Raw genomic sequence first — 24756 nt, 5'->3', positions numbered from 1 at the left:
GCAGATGCAGCCTGCCCCTTACGGGATCCATCCGTAAGGACAAACAAGGAATTCGAACTGCGAATTGACATAGTCGCCGTTAAGTACACCCTGATGGCCCAGACCACATCCAAGGAATGCAAGGCAATTTATTTTGGATGTTTTGGTTTAGGAAACAATGAAGGCAACACAAGGTCTTCTTTAAGTGGAACCTCAAAATGACCTTAGGAAGGAATGACGGACAGGGACGTAGCACCACTTTGTCCCTGTGAACCACACGGTAAGGCGACCAACAGGACAACGCAGCCAGCTCAGAGAACCTGCATGCAGAGGTAATAGCTACCAAGAAAGCCACTTTCTGTGACAGGGTATGCAGAAGAATTTCACATATATTCTCAAAAGGCGGTTTTGGAATAACCGACAGTATGAGATTAAGATCCCACGGGGGCACCAGGGACTGTACCAGAGGAGCAAAGTGGCGAACTCCCTGCACGAAGGTGTGATTCAAGGAGTTTGTGGCCAATGGCTTTTGGAAGCAAATTGCCAAGGCTGAAATCTGCCCGTTAATGGTGCCCAGGCCAAACGCTGATCTACACCTCTTTGTAGAAACTCCAGCAGACGTGATACTGAAAAGGAACAGGGGGAAACCCCCCAGCCTCACACCAAGTATTGTACGCCTTCCAAACTCAAAGGTAAATCTTACGAGAAAAAAATTTCCTAGCTTTTAACAGAGTAGGAATCACTGAATCTGACAACCTCCTATCCTTCAACTAACAAAAAAAGAAAAAAGTGGAAAGCCACAAGCACAAATAGCAGTACCACGGACACAGAATTAGGAAATTATGTAAATAGAGGTGTCCTGGTAAACCCCTTCACTCACAACGGTGTCAATTGTACAGCGCAAATGAGTGATACTCTTAATGGTAAAAGGCATATAGAAAAAACAGGGACAACCAGAACCAAAGAGGGGGAAGGCCCTAAAGCACCATATAAGAGTTAACGGGGTATAAATGAAATAGTTCCCTAACAAAAAATACCGACACAGAAATATATCAAAATGACAATAATTTATTAGAAATACAATGTAATCCAATGTGAAAGAAAAAAAGGAACCAAACCTTCCCCTTGATCACAGTAAAAAACAGACTATATAGTCATTAAAAACAAGAACACATGCACCCCACACACATACTGCTGTGAACCACCAAAAGAGCATATATAGAATAATTGATAACTAAGATAATCAAAATCATGGGTCAAACCAGGGCTATCACACAAAGCCAATCAGTGTCAGGACCCTTACACATGCAAGGATGGACATCGATTGAAACCAGTGAAGGATCCAGGCACTGAGCTAAAGATGATGAATAGCCGCTGGATAGATACACACACACAGGCAGACCAAAATAGCGCGTCCCAACCAATCCGGCATGGGAACAGTACTGTCTGGGTGTGGTAAGCCAGCCAACAAGATGGAGCCTGTCTAACACTGGAAGTAAAGCATTACCTCAAAGCAGGAAATGCACAGCAAAGCCATATCTCAAAGAGAAAGGGCATAAAAAGAGGGGGCTCTAACAATTCCAGTGATAGACAGAAAGGAGCCTAGCATAATCACATAAAAAATTCCAATATCCATATAATAAATAAATGAATTGGGTAAGTGTGAACTAGGCAATAAACAGTGTATTCATATAACCAGTTCCTCCTGAGAGGCACAACGAGGAACCGATACTCTAAATGGAATGAAGAGAACGATGTCCCACATGGAGAGATTAAATCCCTCCACAAGTGATAAAGCCAATGAGCTATGGAGCTGAAAAGGAGACAACAGAGTCAATTAATGATGAAGACTGATACCGTCCATACCGTCCAGCGGGGTACCTTTGGAAAATTGCATGCCAGAGAGTGCTTCTCAGTGATTTGCTTCCATCGAACAGCCCAAACACTTTAGAGTGATCCAGTATATACTTCGGAGGCCAGTAAATGTGTAGCAATCATGTAGCACCTGATGCAGCAGGAGTCATAGATCAGCACGTAAATAGGTGCAATATAGTGAGTAACAGAAAACCTCCACAGATCAGTGCATCCACTCAATGCGGGTCTAGAAAATTGGAAAGCAAATATTTCAAAGTCACGACCACACACTTTGAGCTATACTGCTTCTGAATATTAGCAGAAACTGGAAAGCTGTAACTCACAGGATACAATGATGCAAAGTTATCACTAATAGCACTGAAGATGGAACCATTCAGTGCGGGTCTCCAGGGCTGGAATAAAGGATATATTCACCATTGCAGGCACATGTACAGAGTCTGACACTGGGATTGGCCCTGGATCAAATGGCCAAGTGAACACTCCAGGAATAGATGTGGTGGGGGTCGATGCAGAGCCCGTAGGTCATGCACACAAAAAGAGAAGCACTAAAAATGAAGGTACCTCACAGGAATCATAGTGGATGGATCAGCAAATGTATGGTAGATCAGTACCGAAAAACTGCAGAGTCCATGGCATCTCCAAATAGCTCAGACATTAAAGGCTGACATTCAATCTCGACCTCTCATGCTCCAGGCTGACGAGAGCTCAGGTGAGACACAGCAGACAGGTGGTGTGACGTCAATGCATTTCGCTGACCAATCAGCTTTCGTCAGTATTTTTTGTTAGGGAACTTTTAATTTATACCCCGTTTACTCTTATATGGTGCTTTAGGGCCTTCCCCCTCTTTGGTTCTGGTTGTCCCCGTTTTCTCCTATCCTTCAACACCTGGCTTTTAATAGCCAGGCCATTAAAGCCAGTGACCGTAAAGCAGGATGGAAGATAGGCCCTTGGAGACAAAAGATCTTCTCAGAGGAAGCTGCCAAGGGGCATTGGCAACCAGTCTTACCAGGCCCGCATACCAAGCCCAACGAGGCCACTCTGGGGTCAACAGAATTACTGGAATTCCTTCTGCCTCGATTATGCGCAGAAGTCTCGGCAGAATTTGTAGTGGAGGAAAGGCATAAATTCGATGATACTGGTCCCAAGGGGCCACCAGAGCGTCTGCGGCGTCTTTCTGGGAACCGTAAATAGGTTTGAATGAAAACCCCTGAAAACGTTCCGACTCTAGGACTGGTACAATGAATCCTTGTGACAGTAGATCCTGAACCACCCCAAGAAGGCCCTGGAGCCGATCTGGGGACAGGCACAGGTTGGAAGGTAAGAACCTTGCTGGGGGCAAGGACCGAAACTCGATCTTGTAACCGGAACGGATCAACTCGTGGACCCATTTGTCTTGAACTAAAGAAGTTCACGGGTCCAGAAAGGAGCAAAGACGTCTCCCCACCCCCAGTACAGGTGAGGGTGTCCCTTCAAGCAGAGGAGAGCTTGTCCGCGAGGACAGTGGAGCCCGCCTTAGACTTACTAACTCAGGGTCTCTCTTGGAACCTCCTGAGAAGGAACGGGAGGATTTAGAACCTTTGTCCTGCGACCCTGTGGGACGAAAGGGCCACTTATGGGCCGAAAAGACAGGATTACGTTTTCAGGCGAGACTCTCGGTTTTTCATAACCGGCGGAAGCAGGGTGCTCTTGCCTCCCGTGAGACCTTTTATGATCTCTTCCATGGACGCTCTGAACAAGCGGTCCCCCACAAAGGGGAGATATGTCCGCACCTTTTTGGAGACCTGGCTCGCAGACCAGCATTTCGGCCAGATCATGCAGTGCAAAGTCATTGCGGTCACTGACACCCTGCAGGCTAAAGGGGCCGCATCACAAATATACTGTAACCCCCTGTAGCAAACGGCTCGCAAGCTACATCAGTTCATGAGGATGCTGACCCCCCCTTTCAAATCCTAGCGTAAAAGCTTTGCCCGTTCCGTCAAGGTCTAGGAGACCAAGGTCATGGCAAACACTGGCCTCAAGATTGAACCTGCCACAGTAAAAAAAATGGCAGACCAGTGATCCAGCCTATCTGCAGAGTCATTAAAAGGAAGAAGCGTCCTCCACTGGTAGTAACATGACTTTATTTAACCTAGAGAGTCCACCACCAGTGGCACTGTCAGTTTCTTTAAGAAAGACTCCTTAAAAAGAGTCCTCCTAGCAAAGGGGAAATGCCTTAGTCACCTTGGATGGTCTGCAGGTGCCGAATTGCACCAGCACAGCATCAGCGGTGTCCTCCATATTTAAAGTTTCCCGCACTGATACAATCAGTGCCTCCAAAAGCGCCTTTTCTTGCACAAATGTAGTAGAAGAGTAATCATCCTCTATGTCAGAGCACTCCAAGTGCGTGGACGCTGACCCCTTGGGGTGACTGGCATCAGTGGCAACCAAATCAGCCTCAGAATCTAAAGGAAGCAGAGGAAACAGGTGAAGGTGGAGGGCACTTTTTACTAGGTCTCTTTTGGAAAACCATGTCCACTCTTGACAATAATGACTGCAGGACCACCATCATAGCCGCCATAGCAGACTGAGACCCAGAGGGTTCCAACGCTTCTGAGAGTGGGTCGGATGGGGACACGTGTTCTAGGGGCTCCATGACACCCTGGGGACTGTCAGCAAAAATAATGTAGAATTATATTGTGAAATTATATTGTGAAACACTCCCCAATGCTGTCTCCGGTCCACGCAGCTCTATAATAACAGAAAAACAGAGAGATCTACCGCCCCAGGACTCACCAAACGACTCAGCAGGGGGGAGAGAGAGTGAAAAAGTGCCAACAGCCTGCAGCACGCCGATCTGGAAGGAAGAGGAAACGGCAGTGCTGTCACTAGAAACCCCCTCAGGTGTAAGGAAAGAAATGAACCGCTCAGGTGAGGGGGTAGTCCCAAACACATCCAACCCAGGTGCAGGCAAGGATCCGCAGTCCTGACAGCAGCAATGGAGGGGTACAAAAAGCCGCACAACCGGTTGAAGATGCAAAAAGTTAAAATCCAAATTTATTGAAGTCAAAAAGATAAAACCATCCAAAATGTGACCACAACAGTCGGAGACATGGGGGAAAAGAAAGCACGGTGGTTGACGCGTTTCACGGAGTCTTCCGCTTAGTCGTAACCATGCTTGAACAATACATAACACTGCTATAAATAGAGGAAAAACATTTCAGTTCACGTGTACCTCCTATATCATGCCTGATTGAACACACACAGCTGCAGGTAATAATCCTCAATTAAGGGCACACAAACAGCCCAGCAGGAATTATATGTATGTTCTGGCTTCACCTCAAACCAAACGCATAACAAAAGGTTTTGTATATGCATATACATAAAAACATGTGTGATAGAAATAATAAAAGAGTGAATGAACACCTGGTGTAAAAGTGAAAACCAAAAACCAAAGAAAAAAAACTATAGAACTGGGTAGAAGGATAAGATAAAAAAGATAAATTTGGATTTTAACTTTTTGCATCTTCAACCAGTTGTGCGGCTTTTTGTACCCCTCCATTACTAGAAACCCCCTGCCGAGCACCACTCCATGCGGCTTCAAGAAAATGGCTGCCGCATTAACTCTATGGGAAACCACCGAAACATGGCCGCCGAACTACAGTAAAATGGCCGTCAAACTCCCATACATGCGGCTACAGGAAAATGGCGGCGCCACACGGCGGGGGCATGATTCCCAGGGCCCTTCAGGGACACATGATGTACTGTAACCAACAAGGGGGGCCTACATAGGGACCCGCCCAGGGCTATACCACACAAAAAATGCAAACAAAGCCACCGTCAGCGTGCTCCCCCCCCCCCCCTCCAGCCACAGCTCACGTCACACCCACAGAAAGAATTACAGTTTAAAGCCATTTAAAAGGGAAAACCTGCTAGTGAGAGGGGGGTGCACATAGGTAGGAAGGGCACATGGGGTACCTACCAACCCTGGCAGAGGCACGCATCCACCCCAAATTTTACCCAAGGGAGAGAGGGACACTACTCACCACACCTTTGGAACCAGGTGGGCACCACTCCGGGCAGGTCACCTCCCCATCTTGGAACAGGAGGTGCTGCGGGCCAGAGGTACGCTGCAACTCAGGCCGTGACTGGGTTTTGTGCGTCCTCATGAGGTGTTTCAACTCGCAGGCCAGCCCCTGTCCAGTGGGGCTATATCGCGGCCAGCCTAGAGCGGAGCTTTACGGGAGACCGTAAGGATCTAGGATATCCAATGCGTCACCCAGTCCGGCAGTTGATTGTTCTCACAGGAACAGACTTGATTGTAGAAGAAAAAAAAAAAAAAACAAAAAGGAAAAAAGTTCAGTTTAAAAAAGGAAATAAAATGCCAAGACCAGAGATCCCAGCAAGAAGCTAGCTCCTTACAAAACTGAGATCCCATAGCATGAAGTGAGAAAATACCTCCTGGAACTGCCCTATAGTTGTAGTCAAGCTTTAACCCTTTTCCGCCTAGTGTCCTACTCCTAAAGGAGAGCAACATAAACCATTGGTCAATGATATGAAGCTGTGTCCATCAATGAACAAAAGTAATTTTTTTTCAAAAATTTGGACCAAAATTAATTCTGCTACATTTCTTTGGTAAAAACTCAAATCTCTTAAAACTTAAAGTTTTTTTTTTAAGGTTAAAAAAAACCTTCAAGTCATTGTATATTCGTCTGTCTGAAAGTTATAGTCTACAAACTATGGTATTTACAGTACCTGCCTATCATATCTTGAGGCCCTAAAAAGCAAGGATAGGAAAATACCCCCCAAATTATCCCTTATTGGAAAGTGGGCAGTCCAGGGTATTTTCTAAGAGGCATGGTGAGAAGAGTTGAGCGAACACCTGGATGGGCGGGTTCGGACGAACTTGAAAAAATAGTCCGGGTTCGTGACCCGAACTTAACCTGAACTTTACCCTGATCCCAAACCCCATTGAAGACAATGGTGACCTTAACTTTTGAGCACTAAAATGGCTCTAAAAAAAAAAAAACATGGAAAGCGCTAGAGGGCTGCAAATGGCAGCAAAATCTTCTTAAGAGCATGGCAAGTGCTCTGCAAACAAATGTGGATAGGGAAATAACTTAAAATAACATAAAAAAAATAAAAAAAATAATCATCTTGATCTAGGTCGAGGAGGAACCTATTGGAGTAGGAGGTTGAGGTGGTGGTGGATGTGGCAGTGTAGGTGAAAGTGGCGGTGGAGGAGGACGAGTTAGCCAACACTGGTTTTTGTTTTTAATTTTATTTCTTTTTAAATTAGGGTACACCCCAAAAGAGTGAGAAAGATCAAAAATACAACAATGGCTGGGTAAGGCCGGTATACATATCTATTCTGCACAAGGTACGGACAAGTCCTGTGGGATCCATGCCTGGTTCATTTTAATTAACTTGAGCTTGTCCACATTGGCTCTGGACAGGCGGCTGCGCTTGTCTGTGATAACGCCCCCAGCCGTGCTAAATACACGTTCAGATAATACACTGGCTGCAGGGCAGGCCAGCACCTCCAAGGCATAAAGGGCAAGCTCAGGCCATGTGCCCAACTTGGAGACCCAGAAGTTTAAGGGGGCAGACCGTCATTCAGTGCGTGTATAGTACGCAAGGAACGGTAAGGAACTGTATATGGGTTGAATTTGGCCTTGGAAAAGATATGTGTCCCTGGTTGTGGGACGGGCTCTCCCAAAGCTGTCTAAGTTCTGAGGCCTTCTGGTAGGGACAAGGCTGCACTGGTTTTGCCAGGGACCGGGATTCTGAAAAGCCTGTGGTGTATGTGCCCCTGGAGTGGCAGTCCAGGGGTGTCATAAATCATGGTGGATGGCAACACTGAGTATGGCACCAAGGACACTGCACTTCCTACACACGTTTTTTTCACACCTGCCTCTAGGGCCGGGCCTTTTGGCCAGGAGTCAGGACCAGAGGAATTTTTTATTCCTGGCCAAAGGGCCTGCCATAGTATTGCAACGTGGCACTAACCTTGCACTTCTCCACTATCCCTTTCCCCACTTTTAGGTGTCTCACGTTTTGTGTTTTTTATTGTGGCGGCACATTTTATTTTGCACAGTGTGATTAGTAGGGTGTAGGTCCTTGGGCCTGTCCCTGAAAGTCTTGGGAGAAGGTGGATATGGCCTTCTGGCTTGGTTCGCCCTCTCTCATGGGGTCTCTCTTCGGGAGAACCCCACCTAGTACTTGGAGTGGTCTGTTTCAGCAGACCTCCTAAAGAACGGGGCTGCCTGGTTTCGGCCAGGTTAGCCAGTGTAAGTACCCCAGTCCCCGTCAGGAGCCTTGCGCCCCGGGGGATCAGGGTCAAGGACCATGTGTACACCCTGTGCACTTTTTGTGTTTCACTTTTTTGGTGTGCACTTTTTTATGCACCCACCGGGTGATAGTCTGAGTGTGTTCACACACCACGAGCTTAAAAAAAAAAAAAAAAAAAAACACAAAACAGCTGGTGGACCTGGTTGTTGTGGCGTGCCGACAAAGCTTTCCCACATTTCATACATGCTACCCCTGCCTTATGAGGTGCTGGCGGTGCCCTGGCTGCATTGGCGACCTCTTCCTCCTCCTCTGCCTTCGCCTTGTGCTTCCACTGTGCCCCCGCTGTCAGGTGGGAATGCCACCAGCATCGCTTCTCGACCTTTTGGCTAAGATCAAGTGTAGTATCTGTTGTTATCAGTTATCTGGGTGCCACCCTGCTGTGAACATAGTTCCTCCTCCTCCATCTCCTCCTCGTCATCCTCCAGAACTGTGCCTTTGCTGGACAATTGTGTACCTGGCGTTTGTGGGTGCAGGATCTCACCCTAGGAGCCACTTGTGAATGACTGCCCTGAAAGCTTTGGAAATGATCACTGCTCCGGATGCGAAGGCGGTAGAGGATGACGATGAGGAAGCGGAGTAGGAGGAGTTAGCAACAGGAGGCAAACTGAAGCACCATGAAATCCTTGGTGGTGGAAGGAGATGCGGCCAACAAATTTAAAGGGTGTATCTCACAGTAACAATCAGCAAACGCTGCAAAATTATTAATTTTCCCCTAAATGGGTGTTTTTTGAATAGCGGAATAGAACAGTATACAATGGGTGTATCTCACACGTACAGATACAGACTAGGCCGCAATTTAATATTTTTTCCCTAAATGGGTGTTTATTGAATAGCAGAATAGAACAACAGTATCCAAAGGGTGTATCTCACAGTAACGTATGAATGAAAATAAATTATTTTTGGTGATTTTTGAATAGTAGATTAGAACAGCAGTGTCTAAACACTGTATGTCACAGTAAAATATGAAGGAAAAAAACGTTTTTTTTTTTTAAAATCCAGATTAGGCAGACACATATGCACTGAGCTTGCATTACATGGCCGCCACACGCCACCCACCTAACAGGTTTGATACTGTTGTTCTATTCCGCTATTGAATAAAAACACATTTGAATGAAAAACTGAAAAATAATGATTTTTCCCTAAAAACTGAAAATTAATTATTTTCCCCTTAAATTGGTGATTTTTGAATAGCAGATTAGAATAGCGGTGTCTAAACACTGTATGTCACAGTAAAATATGAAGGAAAAAATGTTTTTTTTTTTGTAAAATTAAAGCGGAGTTCCACCCAAAAGTGGAACTTCCGCTTTAAATAGTCCTAACCCCCTGACATGCCACATTAGGCATGTCATTTTTTTTGGGGGGGAGCGGGTACCTCGTTTTGACAGGTACCCGCTCCTACTTCCGCTCGGAGCGCCGCGGCGCCCTGAGCGGAAGTTCTCCTCTCTCCCTCCCTCCCTGCAATCTTCTGGGACATGTCAGAGGTCCCAGAAGATTGCCGGCCAATCACGACGCATAGCGCAACTCGCGTATGCACAGTGCGTACCCGGCTATGAAGCCGCAAACTGTCACAGCCGAGTGCCCACATCAGTGATGCTGGCGCTGCAGAGCAGAGAGGGAGAAGACGGCGCATCGCTGGACCGTGGGACAGGTGAGTGTGCGGTTAAGCTGGAACTCCGCTTTAAGAATTTTTTTCACGTTGTAATTTTAACAAGTTATTTCCCACACACAGCATAGGCATACTTACAGTTACACCCCAAAAAACATTCTGCTCCTCTGCACGAGGCTGAGGCATAGACTACGCATCTAATTTCCTGACTGTCTACCACATTTTTAGAGGCCCTGGAGCACCAGGACAGTGGAAACACCAACAAAATAACTTTTTTACAAATGTTTGGACTGATTGTGTATCGAATATTGTAACTTATGTATTACAAAAGTCAACTGAAACTGTAGGAAAACATTGTACTGTAATGGTTGAGTTTGTATGAGTGGCCAGGGAATATGACTCCTTGTAGCGTCATCCATTGCAATCGCTTATTCTTTAAGCCAAACAAGCATATCCTAGGATGTGGTTGCATAGACATACAGTACTTACAATTACACCCCAAAACACATACTACTCCTCCCAAGTATTGCCACGCGAGAGACTTTTTCAAAGCCTAGCCACATGGAGAAGCTCAAAATCAAAGGAGCACCATCAGGCTATCTTGGAGCATAAATAGTGTGGTGGTGATCAGGGACTCGACTGGTGACAAAGTAAAAAATGTAAAAATAGTATGTAAAAATAAAAAATATATAACTTTTTTCCTTTCAACACATGACCCCAATTTCAAAAAAGCTGGGGAGCCGTGTAAAATTTACATAAAACAATGTGATGATTTGCAAATCTCATGAACCTATATTTTATTCACAATAGAAAATCATATCAAATATTTAAACTGAGAAACGTTACCATATTAAGAAAAAAATGTGGTAATTTTGAAATTGATGGCAGCAATGTGTCTCAAAAAAGTTGGGACAGGGCTACAAAAAACTGCCAAAGTAAAAGGGACTAACAAGGAAGAGTTAGATAAACATTTTGCAACTGATTATGTTAATTGGCAACAAGTCAGTAACATGATTTGGTATGAAAGAGCATCTTAGAAAGGCAGAGTGTTTCAGAAGTAAAGATGGGCAGAGGTTCACCACAATTTCACAATAATGTTCCTCAATGTAAAATTGCAAAGACTTTAAATACATAATCATCTAGAGTACATATCATCAAAAGATTCAGAGAATCTGGAGACATCTCTGTGTGCAAGGGACAAGGCTGAAACACAATATTGGATGCCCACAATCTTCGGGCACTCAAAAGGCACTGCATTAAAAACAGCCATTAATCTGTAATGGACAGTAAATTGGCTCAGGAATACTTCCAAAAAATCATTGTCTGAACACGGTTCGCTGTACCATCCAAAAAATGAAAGTTAAAGCTCTATCATGCAAAGAATCAGCCATATCTGAACATGATCCAGAAACGCTGATGTCTTCTGTGGGCCAAAGCACATTTAAAATGGTCTGCTGCAAAGTGGAAAACTGTTCTGTGGTCAGATGAATGACAATTTGACATTTAAAATCTTTAATCCTCCGGACTAAAGACGACAGGGACTTTCTTGCTTGTTGTCAGCTCTCAGCTCAAAAGCCTACATCTCTGATGGTTTGGGGTGCATTAGTGTGTATGGAATAGGCAGCTTGCACATCTGAAAAGGCACTATCAATGCTGAAAGATATATACAGGTTTTAGAGCAGTATATGCTCCCATCTAGATGACATCTTTTTTTAGGGAAGGTCGAAGGTCTTGAATATTTCAGCAGGAAAATGCTAAACCGCATACTGCATCAATGACAACAGCATGGCTTTATAATAGAAGAGTCCTGTGCTTAACTGGCTTGCCTGCAGTCCAAACCTTTCTCCAATAGAAAATATTTGGTGCAGCTTTTGGCGTGTGAAGCATTTTACCATAGTGACACTGTACTTTTCTGGGGTAGTGAGCAGGATTTTTTCTTCTTTTTTTTTTATTGTGATTGCTTATTACAGTGATGATCATTGTAATAGGTAATCGATAAATCTGTTCAAAAGGTTTCATAAAACCTTGTTTACTACTGTGTTGCTGTGATTAATCAAAGCTTTCACATGGTACAGGTGTGATTGGCCCTGGTACCATGTGATTACTGTAACCAATTACAGAAATCACACAGTAGTAAACAATGACAGCCTTGTTTACTGTTTTAACTGATTGGTCACAGCAATCACATGGCACCAGAGCCACTCGCAGTGACCTAGTACAATGATCAGTGATCTGCGGTGTCCGGTAGACACCGCAGTCAGAGATCCTGCTGCTGCACGCTCTAGTGAGCGTGCACAAACAGTGATGTAAGAGGACATGCAATTAAATTCTTTAGCAACGGCATTGCTCCTGTCCGGGTGTATATACAGTGGGTACGGAAAGTATTCAGACCCCCTTAAATTTTTCACTCTGTTATATTGCAGCCATTTGCTAAAATCATTTAAGTTCATTCTTCTTCCTCATGAATGTACACATAGCACCCCATACTGACAGAAAAACACAGAATTGTTGACATTGTTGCAGATTTATTAAAAAAGAAAAACTGAAATATCACATGGTCCTAAGTATTCAGACCCTTTGCTCAGTATTTAGTAGAAGCCCCCTTTTGATCTAATACAGCCAGGAGTCTTTTTGGGAAAGATGCAACAAGTCTTTCACACCTGGATTTGGGGATCCTCTTCCATTCCTCCTTGCAGATCCTCTCCAGTTCTGTCAGGTTGGATGGTAAACGTTGGTGGACAGCCATTTTTAGGTCTCTCCAGAGATGCTCAATTGGGTTTAAGTCAGGGCTCTGGCTGGGCCATTCAGAACAGTCACGGAGTTGTTGTGAAGCCACTCCATCGTTATTTTAGCTGTGTGCTTAGGGTCATTGTCTTGTTGGAAGGTAAACCTTCGGCCCAGTCTGAGGTCCAGAGCACTCTGGAGAAGGTTTTTGTCCAGGATATCCCTGTAATTGGCCGCATTCAGCTTTCCCTCGATTGCAACCAGTCGTCCTGTCCCTGCAGCTGAAAAACACCCCCACAGCATGATGCTGCCACCACCATGCTTCACTGTTGGGACTGTATTGGACAGGTGATGAGCAGTGCCTGGTTTTCTCCACACATACCGCTTAGAATTAAGGCCAAAAAGTTCTATTTTGGTCTCATCAGACCAGAGAATCTTATTTCTCACCATCTTGGAGTCCTTCAGGTGTTTTTTTTAGCAAACTCCATGCGGGCTTTCATGTGTCTTACACTGAGGAGAGGCTTCCGTCGGGCCACTCTGCCATAAAGCCCCGACTGGTGGAGGGCTGCAGTGATGGTTGACTTTCTACAACTTTCTCCCATCTCCTGACTGCATCTCTGGAGCTCAGCCACAGTGATCTTTGGGTTCTTCTTTACCTCTCTCACCAAGGCTCTTCTACCCCGATAGCTCGGTTTGGCCAGACGGCCAGCTCTAGGAAGGGTTCTGGCCGTCCCAAACGTCTTCCATTTGAGGATTATGGAGGCCACTGTGTTCTTAGGAACCTTAAGTGCAGCAGAAATCTTTTTGTAACCTTGGCCAGATCTGTGCCTTGCCACAATTCTGTCTCTGAGATCTTCAGGCGGTTCCTTTGACCTCATGATTCTCATTTGCTCTGACATGCATTGTGATCTGAAAGGTCTTATATAGACAGGTGTGTGGCTTTCCTAATCAAGTCCAATCAGTATAATCAAACACAGCTGGACTCAAATGAAGGTGTAGAACCATCTCAAGGATGATCAGAAGAAATGGAAAGCACCTGAGTTAAATATATGAGTGTCACAGCAAAGGGTCTGAATACTTAGGACCATGTGATATTTCAGTTTTTCTTTTTTAATAAATCTGCAACAATGTCAACAATTCTGTGTTTTTCTGTCAATATGGGTTGCTATGTGTACATTCATGAGGAAGAAGAATGAACTTAAATGATTTTAGCAAATGGCTGCAATATAACAGAGTGAAAAATTTAAGGGGGTCTGAATACTTTCCGTACCCACTGTATACAATGGCCAGACAGGAGGCAGTTAAAACCGATATCTGAGCAAACAAAATTCAACACATTATATGGATCTCATGCTTTATATTAGGATTCGGAGAAGCATGCATAGGCCTCACATAATAAAACCAGTTGAGGAAACCAGACTTCCTGCCCTGACCCATTTTATCTTTCTCAAAATTACATTATAACAGGATTTAGCAGATTACCCACAGTGTCAAAAGAATGTGTTGTGTGGGGGAATATAGTACGTGTGGGAACAATGTGCAAACGTGTAATGTATGTGAGCAAAACACACAAATGACATGTGCAGTGTATAAGAACACACACATATTTAGAATATATTTTTAGCTTAACATCCTTTAAAAGTTCCTCACCCTAAATGGCAATGTATTTTTTTGGTAAAAATAAATGGTCCCAAAAACAATAAAATATTAACATACAGGATGAAAGAACACATTCATTCAATGCTGAAGTATCTAATAAAAAGGAAACATTCTGTTCTCGGTACCGTGTTACATGGGTAAACACATCCAGTTAACAGAGTAGTTTGCTTTTAATTATGTAATAATAAAGCAGAAATCGTTATTTAGACACAGCAACCATTTATCTTCCTCAGGCAAAATTATTGTATTTGCATTAGCTTCAATCTATAGTGAGATGGAGTAATATGTCAATTGCTATTAGTCTTTTATCACCTTCCAAATCTGTCCTGTGAACAGGCAGGCACAGGAAATTAATCTAAATCACCAAGGCACGAGAATACTAAAAGGGTACTTAAAAGAAGCAGCAAACATTAAAAGATAGCATTCATAATGAAATATGAACAAGATGAACGATTACTACAGATGCATTTTTAAGTGATGTTATTACTTCTTTTGATGTGATGCCCACTACAAGAACGAGAAACGCTTGTCAGATCAGCCTACCAAAGAGTCACTTGACTAGACCTGCTTTATAATTGGGACAGTTTTCTCCTCCAATGTCAAGTGAAAGTACAACAAGCGATGAAATCTTCATTACAAGTTAACAGCTAATTACTAGTATGTGGCAAAATTTAAAAGGGTAAGGGTATGCTCATATCAAATGCTATTTTACTTTATTGCACTTGGCGAGATTTCACTGCATAAGTTTAGGCATACTACATTTTCAGTTCAAAGTCTACTGCAGTACATGCTACAGTATTTAGCCTGTGCAAAATGCCACATTATTTGAGTACATCAAACCCAAGTTTAAAAAGGCACATGTCATGATAGATATATGGAAGCTACCACTGCTGACTTGTGTTAGAAAGTCCAACTTTTTTTGTCTTTTTACTTATTTAAAACTTGGCCAGAAGATAAAAAAAAAAAAAAAAAAAGATATCCACAACATACTGCAGTCAGAAATAATCCAAATGGATTGGACGAGAAACACAATAACCTTTCAATTTATCGTTCGGCAGAAAATTTCCAAATTATCCTTTTTTTTTTTTTTACTTAAAAACGACACAACCAATTACTTATTTGTACCCATTAACTGGCTGAAAAACAAACAAACTAACTGCTCAAATGACTGAATTTTCAGCCAATTTTTCATATAGTGTATAGCCACCATAACTCTCCCAAAATGTGTTCCAATCTATGAATGTACAGGTGTAGAAAATTCAATGATCCTGCTAATCCTGGCTTGAATACCCAACGAGTCATTGAACAAAGATGCATGTTGGGAATTCAGATTTTCCTGGCTGTATGCTGTTCCTGGGGCAGTGACCTACTAGGTAGTGAAAACGTGCTTAACTGCTGGGATATAGAGTAGGAAATGGCCGACTTCCCTGGAGAGCCAACAGGAGGTGAAAAGAAATCCCTAAAATTTGAGGGGAATTCCCCTTTTAGATAGTTGTCAACAGAAAGCACAGGTGGGGCAGATTTCCCCTCACATCCTGTTCTAAAGGAAACTGTAAAAAATGTCAGTTTTATCACAGTGAAAATGATCATCAGGACAAAAACATAATCAGGAGAGGGTAAATACTAAGATCAGTGATACATGACAAAAACCTATTTAGGATTCTAAGCACGTATCACTCTATTTAAAAACAATATAAAAGTTTTGGCTTTACAATACAATTTAATGACGGTGATAAGCTCAGTTATTTTTATAGCGTGTCTCTTGTTTCCAGTCCTGACCCACACAGAAAAGAGAAAAGCAGTAAAGCACAATTGTACTTATAAGCAGGAAGCTAAACCTATATATGCAATGGATATAAACAGCTGCTTGCCATTATCTAGTCATTGCTGTAAAATGTACATAGAATCAAGGTTTTTAAATAAATACACAACACATTAAATGACAAACAATATATGATTGTTTCCCTTTTCAGAAAACAGAGTAAATACTAACGAGAGGGTGAATTTCAATGCTCTAACAAATGTAAGGTGATTCTAGCCAAAGATTTGCAACCTAGCATAACAGAAGATGAAACACTGAAATAAATATTCCAACAACCCCCAATGCTTGCTTTCAGGCAACCACTCATTTTCAGAAAATCCAATGAGCAGGAAACAATCTGATTATGAAGTCACAAATAAAGGAACCAGCCCAGCAACAGAAAAACGCTGAAAACAGTGTAGCCAAATCAATCCATAAAAAAGTGTCACACACACTAAGGGGCATGCAGTATCACAGGATCATAAACCTGTACCTGTGGTACTTCATCGAATGCAAAAAATGCTGCAAAGAAACGAGACAGAAATTACAAACATGGATGAATTTACACAGACACCATTAGGCTAGGTTCACACTAGAACCTGGTGTGGTATGGGCATTTAGCAGTAGGTGTCAATGTTAATGACACTCCAAACTCAGGCCGCAAACTCACTGGTTGCAGTGAGTTTCCAAAAGTAGTGCATGTCAAGTACGTTTGTGTGTGTGTTTTTTTTTTCTACCTGCAAAGATTGACTTAATAAAGTAGTAGTATGGCCAAAGCTCTCTTGCACTCATATGACCCATATTCAGTCGGTCCAGGCAATAATGTCGGGATCTGCCCAGATGCCTGACTGGCAGCTGGCTCAGCTTCCTGGCGCATAGCTGAGCCAGGCGCTACCGTGCCCTCTACAATCTTGCACTCCAGACTCCTCAGAATGGACTCAAGAACTGAGCGAACAGTGGTCTTTGATTGTGCAGTTCTCAGTGTAGAGGCAGCGGGGGACAGCTAAAAGTTTGCTTCACATATACTACCAATCAAATCCACAAAAGAAAAAGCACATTTTTTTATAGATCTGTAAAAATTCCAAAACATTTTTTTGAGCTAAGGAATACAGTGACTCAACTGAAATTAAGACATTATACGTACATGCTTTCATTGGGGGAAATGCTATCGTTTAGGTAGGATCCATTGCTGTTTTCCATTTCAGCTAGCCTGTGGAAACATGAAAAGAGACAAACTAGGTTTATCAGATTTTGTACAGTTGTATGCATGCTGTATTAGTATTACAGAAATTTATATTTAGCCAAAGCTCAACGGCATAGACATTTCTTTCAGTGTTCCTGCACAGGTATGCCCTTGCAATTACTTGAGACTTGAAAAATACAAGCTGGGAAATTTTTCTATATTCAAAAAGCTTTGCTGTTTAGCATCCTATTTACATATCTTGGTCTTGTTCAGGTGTCCTCTACTTACAAACCACACGACTGAAATTGAAATGATTACATTTTCTTTGATGACCAATGGCAAAGAAACAGGGGGTGCAGTTGTCACTGGGACAGGAAGGTATACAGTAGACAGCAAAAAAAAAACAGTCAATTATATTAACATGTACTTGAACAAAGTGACACTGACACAGTGAAAAAGTGAGGAGAAATCTCAATAGGAACATAGGTGGTAATAGGAACCTGACTGAGGCTCAAACCAATTTTGCTGTATAACTTCATAGCCCTCTAGCAGAGCAGCGCCAAGTATAGAGGGTAGGTGAGCTCAAAAGCTATGCTCCACTCTGAAGTAGCTCAGTAGATCATGCTGCTCTTTATAGCTTATGGTTTTCTATTAAGTCTACTAATTCTGTACAGCTATATATCTTTTATTTGTGGAGTTGAGTGCCTAATTACTATATGCATTTAGGTCTGGGAATGATCGCTTCTCCATCTCTTCTAACACATTAAAGGACATCATACCATGGATGTACATTTACAATGCTAGACAGCTTTTTCTTCTGATGTTTAGTGATTTTTACAGTACGGTTGTTAAATAGTAAATAAGACACTGCTTGGCGGTACACTGAGCACTCTCTCAACGGTTATCTGTACAAGTGAAGACTTTTTTTCTCAGCATTTGTCCAAAAAACAACAATTTAGGTGCATATAGGATAAACAAAAGAGCATAAATAAAATGGCTAACTGGTAATTTAAAGCACTTTCAAATTTCAAGTCATATAAAATAAAAAGACAAAAATGAAGAAAAACCTTACTTCTGTCTGTTTACTTATCAAAACAGAAGAGCCCAGCAATAGCAATACTAAAGCCTCCCACAGGAACCTAAACTTTTAGTTAAAAGACTGGCATTTGATAGATTAGCACTTATAAGAACGTCCAATGTCCAGCACAAAACATGTCATGAAGGTACCACAGAAGTGACACAGTGAAGGGACCAAAAAAAAAAAAAACTGAACAAAAACATGAACAACTTCTACTTTTCACATACTGCTAAAGAGCAGAGCGCCATTCATCCATTTTTTAATTTGTATTTTTAGTTTTAAAGTGGGAAAGTGTTAGATCCCTGCTCTTCCAGGTCGATGGAACGCAGAGCATTGTTATGAACCAAACTTACTTTTCCCCTCTTTGGAGAAGATATACCATAAATCCTTAAGTAAAATCCACCAGGAGCCTTAGACCATGTCATCGGCCCTTACCGCACAGTCCAAAAAAAGGGAAAAAGGAAGATCAGCTTACAGCAATAATTTTAATGTCACTAAGTCAAGAAGTGAAGGGAAATCTCTACTCCAGAGACACAGATGGCAATACAAGCTTGATAGAGAATGGAAACTTCATTCTATGCAAAACACTGTAAAAAAGGAAAAAAAGCTTTTGGCAGAAGCTCCGCAATGCTTTGGGGACTAGACACTGTATTTTATAAGCATTGCACAAAAAGTTTTATTCCAGCAAAAAAGATATTGATTTAAACTTTTGTTTACAGATAACACAAATGTCATATTTACAATGTATTTTAATAACAGAAGGGAATATTAGGATTCCAATGTCTTATAGAAATAAAAAGTTAACATCCAGGCAGGATTCAGCCTCTATATAAAAAAAAATACTAGAATATTTAGATCTTGTGTTGCATGTTTGAAGAGCAAACAACGGCAATTAAGAAATATTGTTTAAATATATTGCGTTATTTAATGTACTGTGACAGTTCGGGCCGGTTCACACTATTGCGAGTGCGGCGATCGCATGTAATTCGGAGCGCACTGCTCCTTCATTACATGCGATCGGATGTGCGGATGCAAATTCAGCCATACACTTTGCATGCCTGAATTCGCACTGTATCCGCACCAAACTCGCACATGACCCTTTTTTCAGCCGCATCAGGATCGGATTGCACAGTGGTTCACACTTGTGCGATCCGATCCTGTGCGAACTGTCAGATCACACTGCGATATGCGATCAAACTGGGGGTGTAGTTAACATTTAATTGACACCCCCTGTGTATCGCATATGGCAGTGTGAACTGCCAGATGTACGTTTGCGATGCGGGAACAGGCTGCGAATTCGCAGCCTTCCCACATCGCACAAGTGTGAACCGGGACTTAAAATTCTGCCAAGATGTTTTGCACCTATTAGTGCTAATGTACATTTTATATGCCTTTCCTATTCTTTAATGTGTATATGTATATACAGTGCCTTGCGAAAGTATTCGGCCCCCTTGAACTTTGACCTTTTGCCACATTTCAGGCTTCAAAGATATAAAACTGTATTTTTTTGTGAAGAATCAACAAGTGAGACACAATCATGAAGTGGAACGAAATTTATTGGATATTTCAAACTTTTTTAACAAATAAAAAACTGAAAAATTGGGCGTGCAAAATTATTCAGCCCCCTTAAGTTCATACTTTGTAGCGCCACCTTTTGCTGCGATTACAGCTGTAAGTCGCTTGGGGTATGTCTCTATCAGTTTTGCACATCGAGAGACTGAAATTTTTGCCCATTCCTCCTTGCAAAACAGCTCAAGCTCAGTGAGGTTGGATGGAGAGCGTTTGTGAACAGCAGTTTTCAGTTCTTTCCACAGATTCTCGATTGGATTCAGGTCTGGACTTTGACTTGGCCATTCTAACGCCTGGATATGTTTATTTGTGAACCATTCCATTGTAGATTTTGCTTTAGGTTTTGGATCATTGTCTTGTTGGAAGACAAATCTCCGTCCCAGTCTCAGGTCTTTTGCAGACTCCATCAGGTTTTCTTTCAAAATGGTCCTGTATTTGGCTCCATCCATCTTCCCATCAATTTTAACCATCTTCCCTGTCCCTGCTGAAGAAAAGCAGGCCCAAACCATGATGCTGCCTTCACCATGTTTGACAGTGGGGAAGGTGTGTTCAGGGTGATGAGCTGTGTTGCTTTTACGCCAAACATAACGTTTTGCATTGTTGCCAAAAAGTTCGATTTTGGTTTCATCTGACCAGAGCACCTTCTTCCACATGTTTGGTGTGTCTCCCAGGTGGCTTGGGGCAAACTTTAAACAACACTTTTTATGGGTATCTTTAAGAAATGGCTTTCTTCTTGCCACTCTTCCATAAAGGCCAGATTTGTGCAGTATACGACCGATTGTTGTCCTATGGACAGAGTCTCCCACCTCAGCTGTAGATCTCTGCAGTTCATCCAGAGTGATCATGGGCCTCTTGGCTGCATCTCTGATCAGTCTTCTCCTTGTATGAGCTGAAAGTTTAGAGGGACGGCCAGGTCTTCGTAGATTTGCAGTGGTCTGATACGCCTTTCATTTCAATATTATCGCTTGCACAGGGACGGCCAGGTCTTCGTAGATTTGCAGTGGTCTGATACTCCCCTTCCATTTCAATATTATCGCTTGCACAGTGCTCCTTGTGATGTTTAAAGCTTGGGAAATCTTTTTGTATCCAAATCCGGGTTTAAACCTCTCCACAACACTATCTCGGACCTGCCTAGTGTGTTCCTTGTTCTTCATGATGCTCTCTGCGCTTTAAAACGGACCTCTGAGACTATCACAGTGCAGGTGCATTTATACGGAGACTTGATTACACACAGGTGGATTCTATTTATCATCATTAGTCATTTAGGTCAACATTGGATCATTCAGAGATCCTCACTGAATTTTTGGAGAGAGTTTGCTGCCCTGAAAGTAAAGGGGCTGAATAATTTTGCACGCCCAATTTTTCAGTTTTTTATTTGGTAACAAAGTTTGAAATATCCAATAAATTTCGTTCCACTTCATGATTGTGTCCCACTTGTTGTTGATTCTTCACAAAAAATTACAGTTTTATAACTTTATGTTTGAAGCCTGAAATGTGGCAAAAGGTCGCAAAGTTTAAGGGGGCCGAATACTTTCGCAAGGCACTGTGTACACTATATATATATATATATATATATATATATATATATATATATATATATATATATATATATATATATATATATATATATATACACATGCACACACACATACACAATAATATACACACACAGTACTGTGCAAAAGTGTTAGGCAGGTGTGAATAAATTCTCGAAATTAAGAATGCTTTCAGAAATAGAAGTGTTAATAGTTTATTTTTATCAACAAAATGGATAGTAAATGAACAGAAGAGAAATCCAGATCACACCAAGAACCAAATCAAGACAACTTTTCCCTTCAAAATAGCATCAATTCTTCTAGGTACACTAGCACAATTTTTGAAGGAACTTGGCAGGTAGGTTATTTCAAACATCTTGGAGAACTAATAGAATAGGGAAAAGTCCTTGACATCGCACATCTCTGCAAAACCCTGTAAGGTAGTGTATGACAGCCTCAGACTAGGCTCCAACCAGACGACGCCTCCAACACATTTCACTCCGCCCATGGGGCTTAGTTGCAGAGAACTAACCACAGATCTTCTGTCGATGTATATTAACAAACAAGCAGAGCGCCTCCAAGTGCAGTATTGATTTATTCTAGGGAAGCACACAATAATGTACAAACTCACATGGGATAAGAGATCTTAGGCTCAGTCTGATGCCGGTGGTCCGCGGGGATGGTGATGAAATCCAGCGTCCGGGAATGGAATGGTAACTGTAGCCAGTTAGATGGAGCCGGAAGACGGAGATGCCGGCTTTAAGTCTTCCGGGATTTGGCTAGTGTCCGTGTACCAGGCAGGAACGCAGAATATGCCGCGTGACGTCACCGGGATCAGGAGAATGACAACGCGTTTCAGAGCATGCGCCAAGCTCACAATGGGCATGCGCACTCTTTTTTCAAGTGTAGACCTACACTTGAAAAAAGAGCGCGCATGCCCATAGTGAGCTTGGCGCATGCTCTGAAATGCGTCGTATCATTCTCCTGATCCTGGTGACGTCACGCGGCGTTTGCTGCATTCCAGCCTGGTAGCCCTTATTGCAGACTTACATTCCATTCCTATTGGCACCCTCTTCCCCTTTTTTTGGATTTATTTATTTTTATGGACTTGAATATCCTCTATGATTTTTTTTATGCTTATGATCATATTGTTATACTACCTGCACTTATATTTATGCGTCCAATTTATTGTCTGATCATTTGCTTACATACTGGTTATAACCGACCCGACTACAGCAGCCCAGAGCGCTAGCTCTTTGTTCCTCCTGTGGATGTAGGCTGCATCCTTTTGTCTCTTCATGTAATCCCATTCAGACTAGATGCTTTTGAGATCAGGGCTCTGTGGGGGCCAAACCATCACTTCCAGGACTCCTTGTTCTTTATGGTGAAGATAGATCCATCATGTCATACCATTAGGGAGGCATGCGATTTCTCCCAAATCTATTCTGCAGCAGAATGATGACCCTACACATACAGCCAATGTCATTAAGGCTGTCATTAAGAACTATTTTCAGAGCAAAGAAGGAGTCCTGGAAGTGATGGTTCAACATCTAGTCTGTCTGGGATTACATGAAGAGACAGACAGAAGGATTTGAGGCAGCCTACATCCACAGAAGATCTGTGGTTAGTTCTCCAAGATGTTTGGAACAACATAGCTGCCGAGTTCCTTCAAAAACTGTGAGCAAGTGTACCTAGAAGAATTAATCCAGAGAACCAATAGGAATCACTCGTAGTAGTACCGCTAGTAGTGTGTGTGGGTGACAAATGTATGCACAAGTAAAGTTAAGTGACACCAAAAGAATTTTGTGATAAAAATCAGCAAAGAATTCTTCAAGCGCTTCCTATCTTTTTTTGGCATCGCTCCTGATGCATACCTTCCAAACAGCTACTGGATGGATCTCAACAAATCACAAATAATTACCATGAAGAAAGCCCTAAGGTGTTTCCAGCACCAAACATTTTTTGTTTCCCTAGAAGAATTGATGCCGTTTTAAAGACAAAGGGTAGTAACACCAAATATTGATTTGATGTTGATTTTTCTTCTCTCCATTCACTTAGCATTTTGTAAACTGAAAAAATAAAAAAAATACATATTGTTGAAAGCATTCCTACTTTACAGCAATTCTTCACACCTGCCTAAACTTTTCCCCAAATATTGAATATATAATGGAATAAAGCCAATACGCTTTTATTTTTTATTTTCCAAGAGCTGCTTTCACTGCCTTCTCAGGTTCAGTTATGTGAACGGACAAATACTGCCTTAAAACGCCCTACAAAAGGCAACATTCAGGACTGTATTATGAAATGCAGACCACATCTCAACAATATATATTAAAACTGGAATTTGCTTCATATCTTCGTAATCATCTTCATTGGCAGAACAGTCAACAAACAACCACATTTGTCTTCTATAGTTCAGTTTTGTTAGCCTCCACATTTAAAGTAAAACACAGAGATTAAAACAGTAGCTACTAATAAAAATGATCACAGAACATTCAAAACTCATAAGCATGCAAAAACAAACACTGTAGGCTGTTGTCAAACTATATAAGGGGACCACAGCAAAACTGTAAGCAATATCATCTTTCAGATTTGTTAGTGTTATTTATCAGCGATACAGTTCATTTTAGAACACATGCAGGATAGATGGAAGAGAATGGTACAATAATGTAAAACAATTTTACTAACAAAAGACAGTAAAAAAAAGCCAGTCTTTACTAATCCTACCTATTTCAGCCCACCTGCTGTCCTCTAACCTACTGTGCTAAAAATATCCCTGTAATAGAAAAAGTAACGCCAGCTGCAAGTCCTAGAACACAGTTGTAGTGAGGGGTTTGCATACTGTCCAATAAAGGCACACGTGATTAGAGGATTGGAAGCTGAAGAGAACATAGATATACTAATTGGTAAAGAATACAGAGGCCTTTTAGTATAGTCGTTTACTTGATTCCACTGAGGAAATGGGAAGGGGAAGGATTAGTATATAGCAGATCTAGTGCTGTGTTTTTTTGTCACCTGCTGTGTGGGTAAGGAATAGAAAAAACACAAAATTCTTATCTGATAATATTCCAGTGTGTTGTCACTGGATTTAATGAAGGTGACGCAACTAGTGGACCTAAATGCCTTCACCTTTACTGCCTGAGAGCAGCATGTGCCTAACTTTAGCAATCATTTTTTCTCTTTTTATATACATGCTGGGATTGAATAGTTCCCCATAATGCAACAAGACAACAAACAGTACCCAAATGACACTATTACACAGCTCAATTCTCGTTAAATGGACTGATTAACTTTAAACATTTGCTTCCAGTACAAGATAAAGATTTATTCCAAAAATGGACAATATAATGAAAATGATCATATCTTATCACTTTATTCCTAGTGACGCTAAAGAGTTTCTTGTCTTTCACAGGTCCCTGG

At 42.0% G+C, this 24756-nt stretch overlaps 1 protein-coding gene across 2 annotated transcripts in view; it reads right to left on the bottom strand.

The window, feature by feature from the left end:
* The window catches only part of DMD (dystrophin), a 3625631-nt gene that overhangs the window by 79338 nt on the left and 3521537 nt on the right, over positions 1-24756 (bottom strand). For both annotated transcript variants that reach the window (XM_082246191.1, XM_082246190.1), the window contains one exon: positions 17116-17181. In XM_082246191.1, coding sequence (XP_082102317.1) covers positions 17116-17181 — 66 coding nt within the window. The remainder of the gene's footprint in view (positions 1-17115; positions 17182-24756) is intronic.

This window comes from Pelophylax lessonae (genome assembly GCF_965119305.1).
Source record: "Pelophylax lessonae genome assembly, chromosome: 2".
NCBI classification, from domain to species: Eukaryota; Metazoa; Chordata; class Amphibia; order Anura; family Ranidae; genus Pelophylax; species Pelophylax lessonae.
The sequence above is the reverse complement of the archived record's forward strand: the minus strand, read 5'-3'. Positions and strand labels throughout refer to the sequence as shown.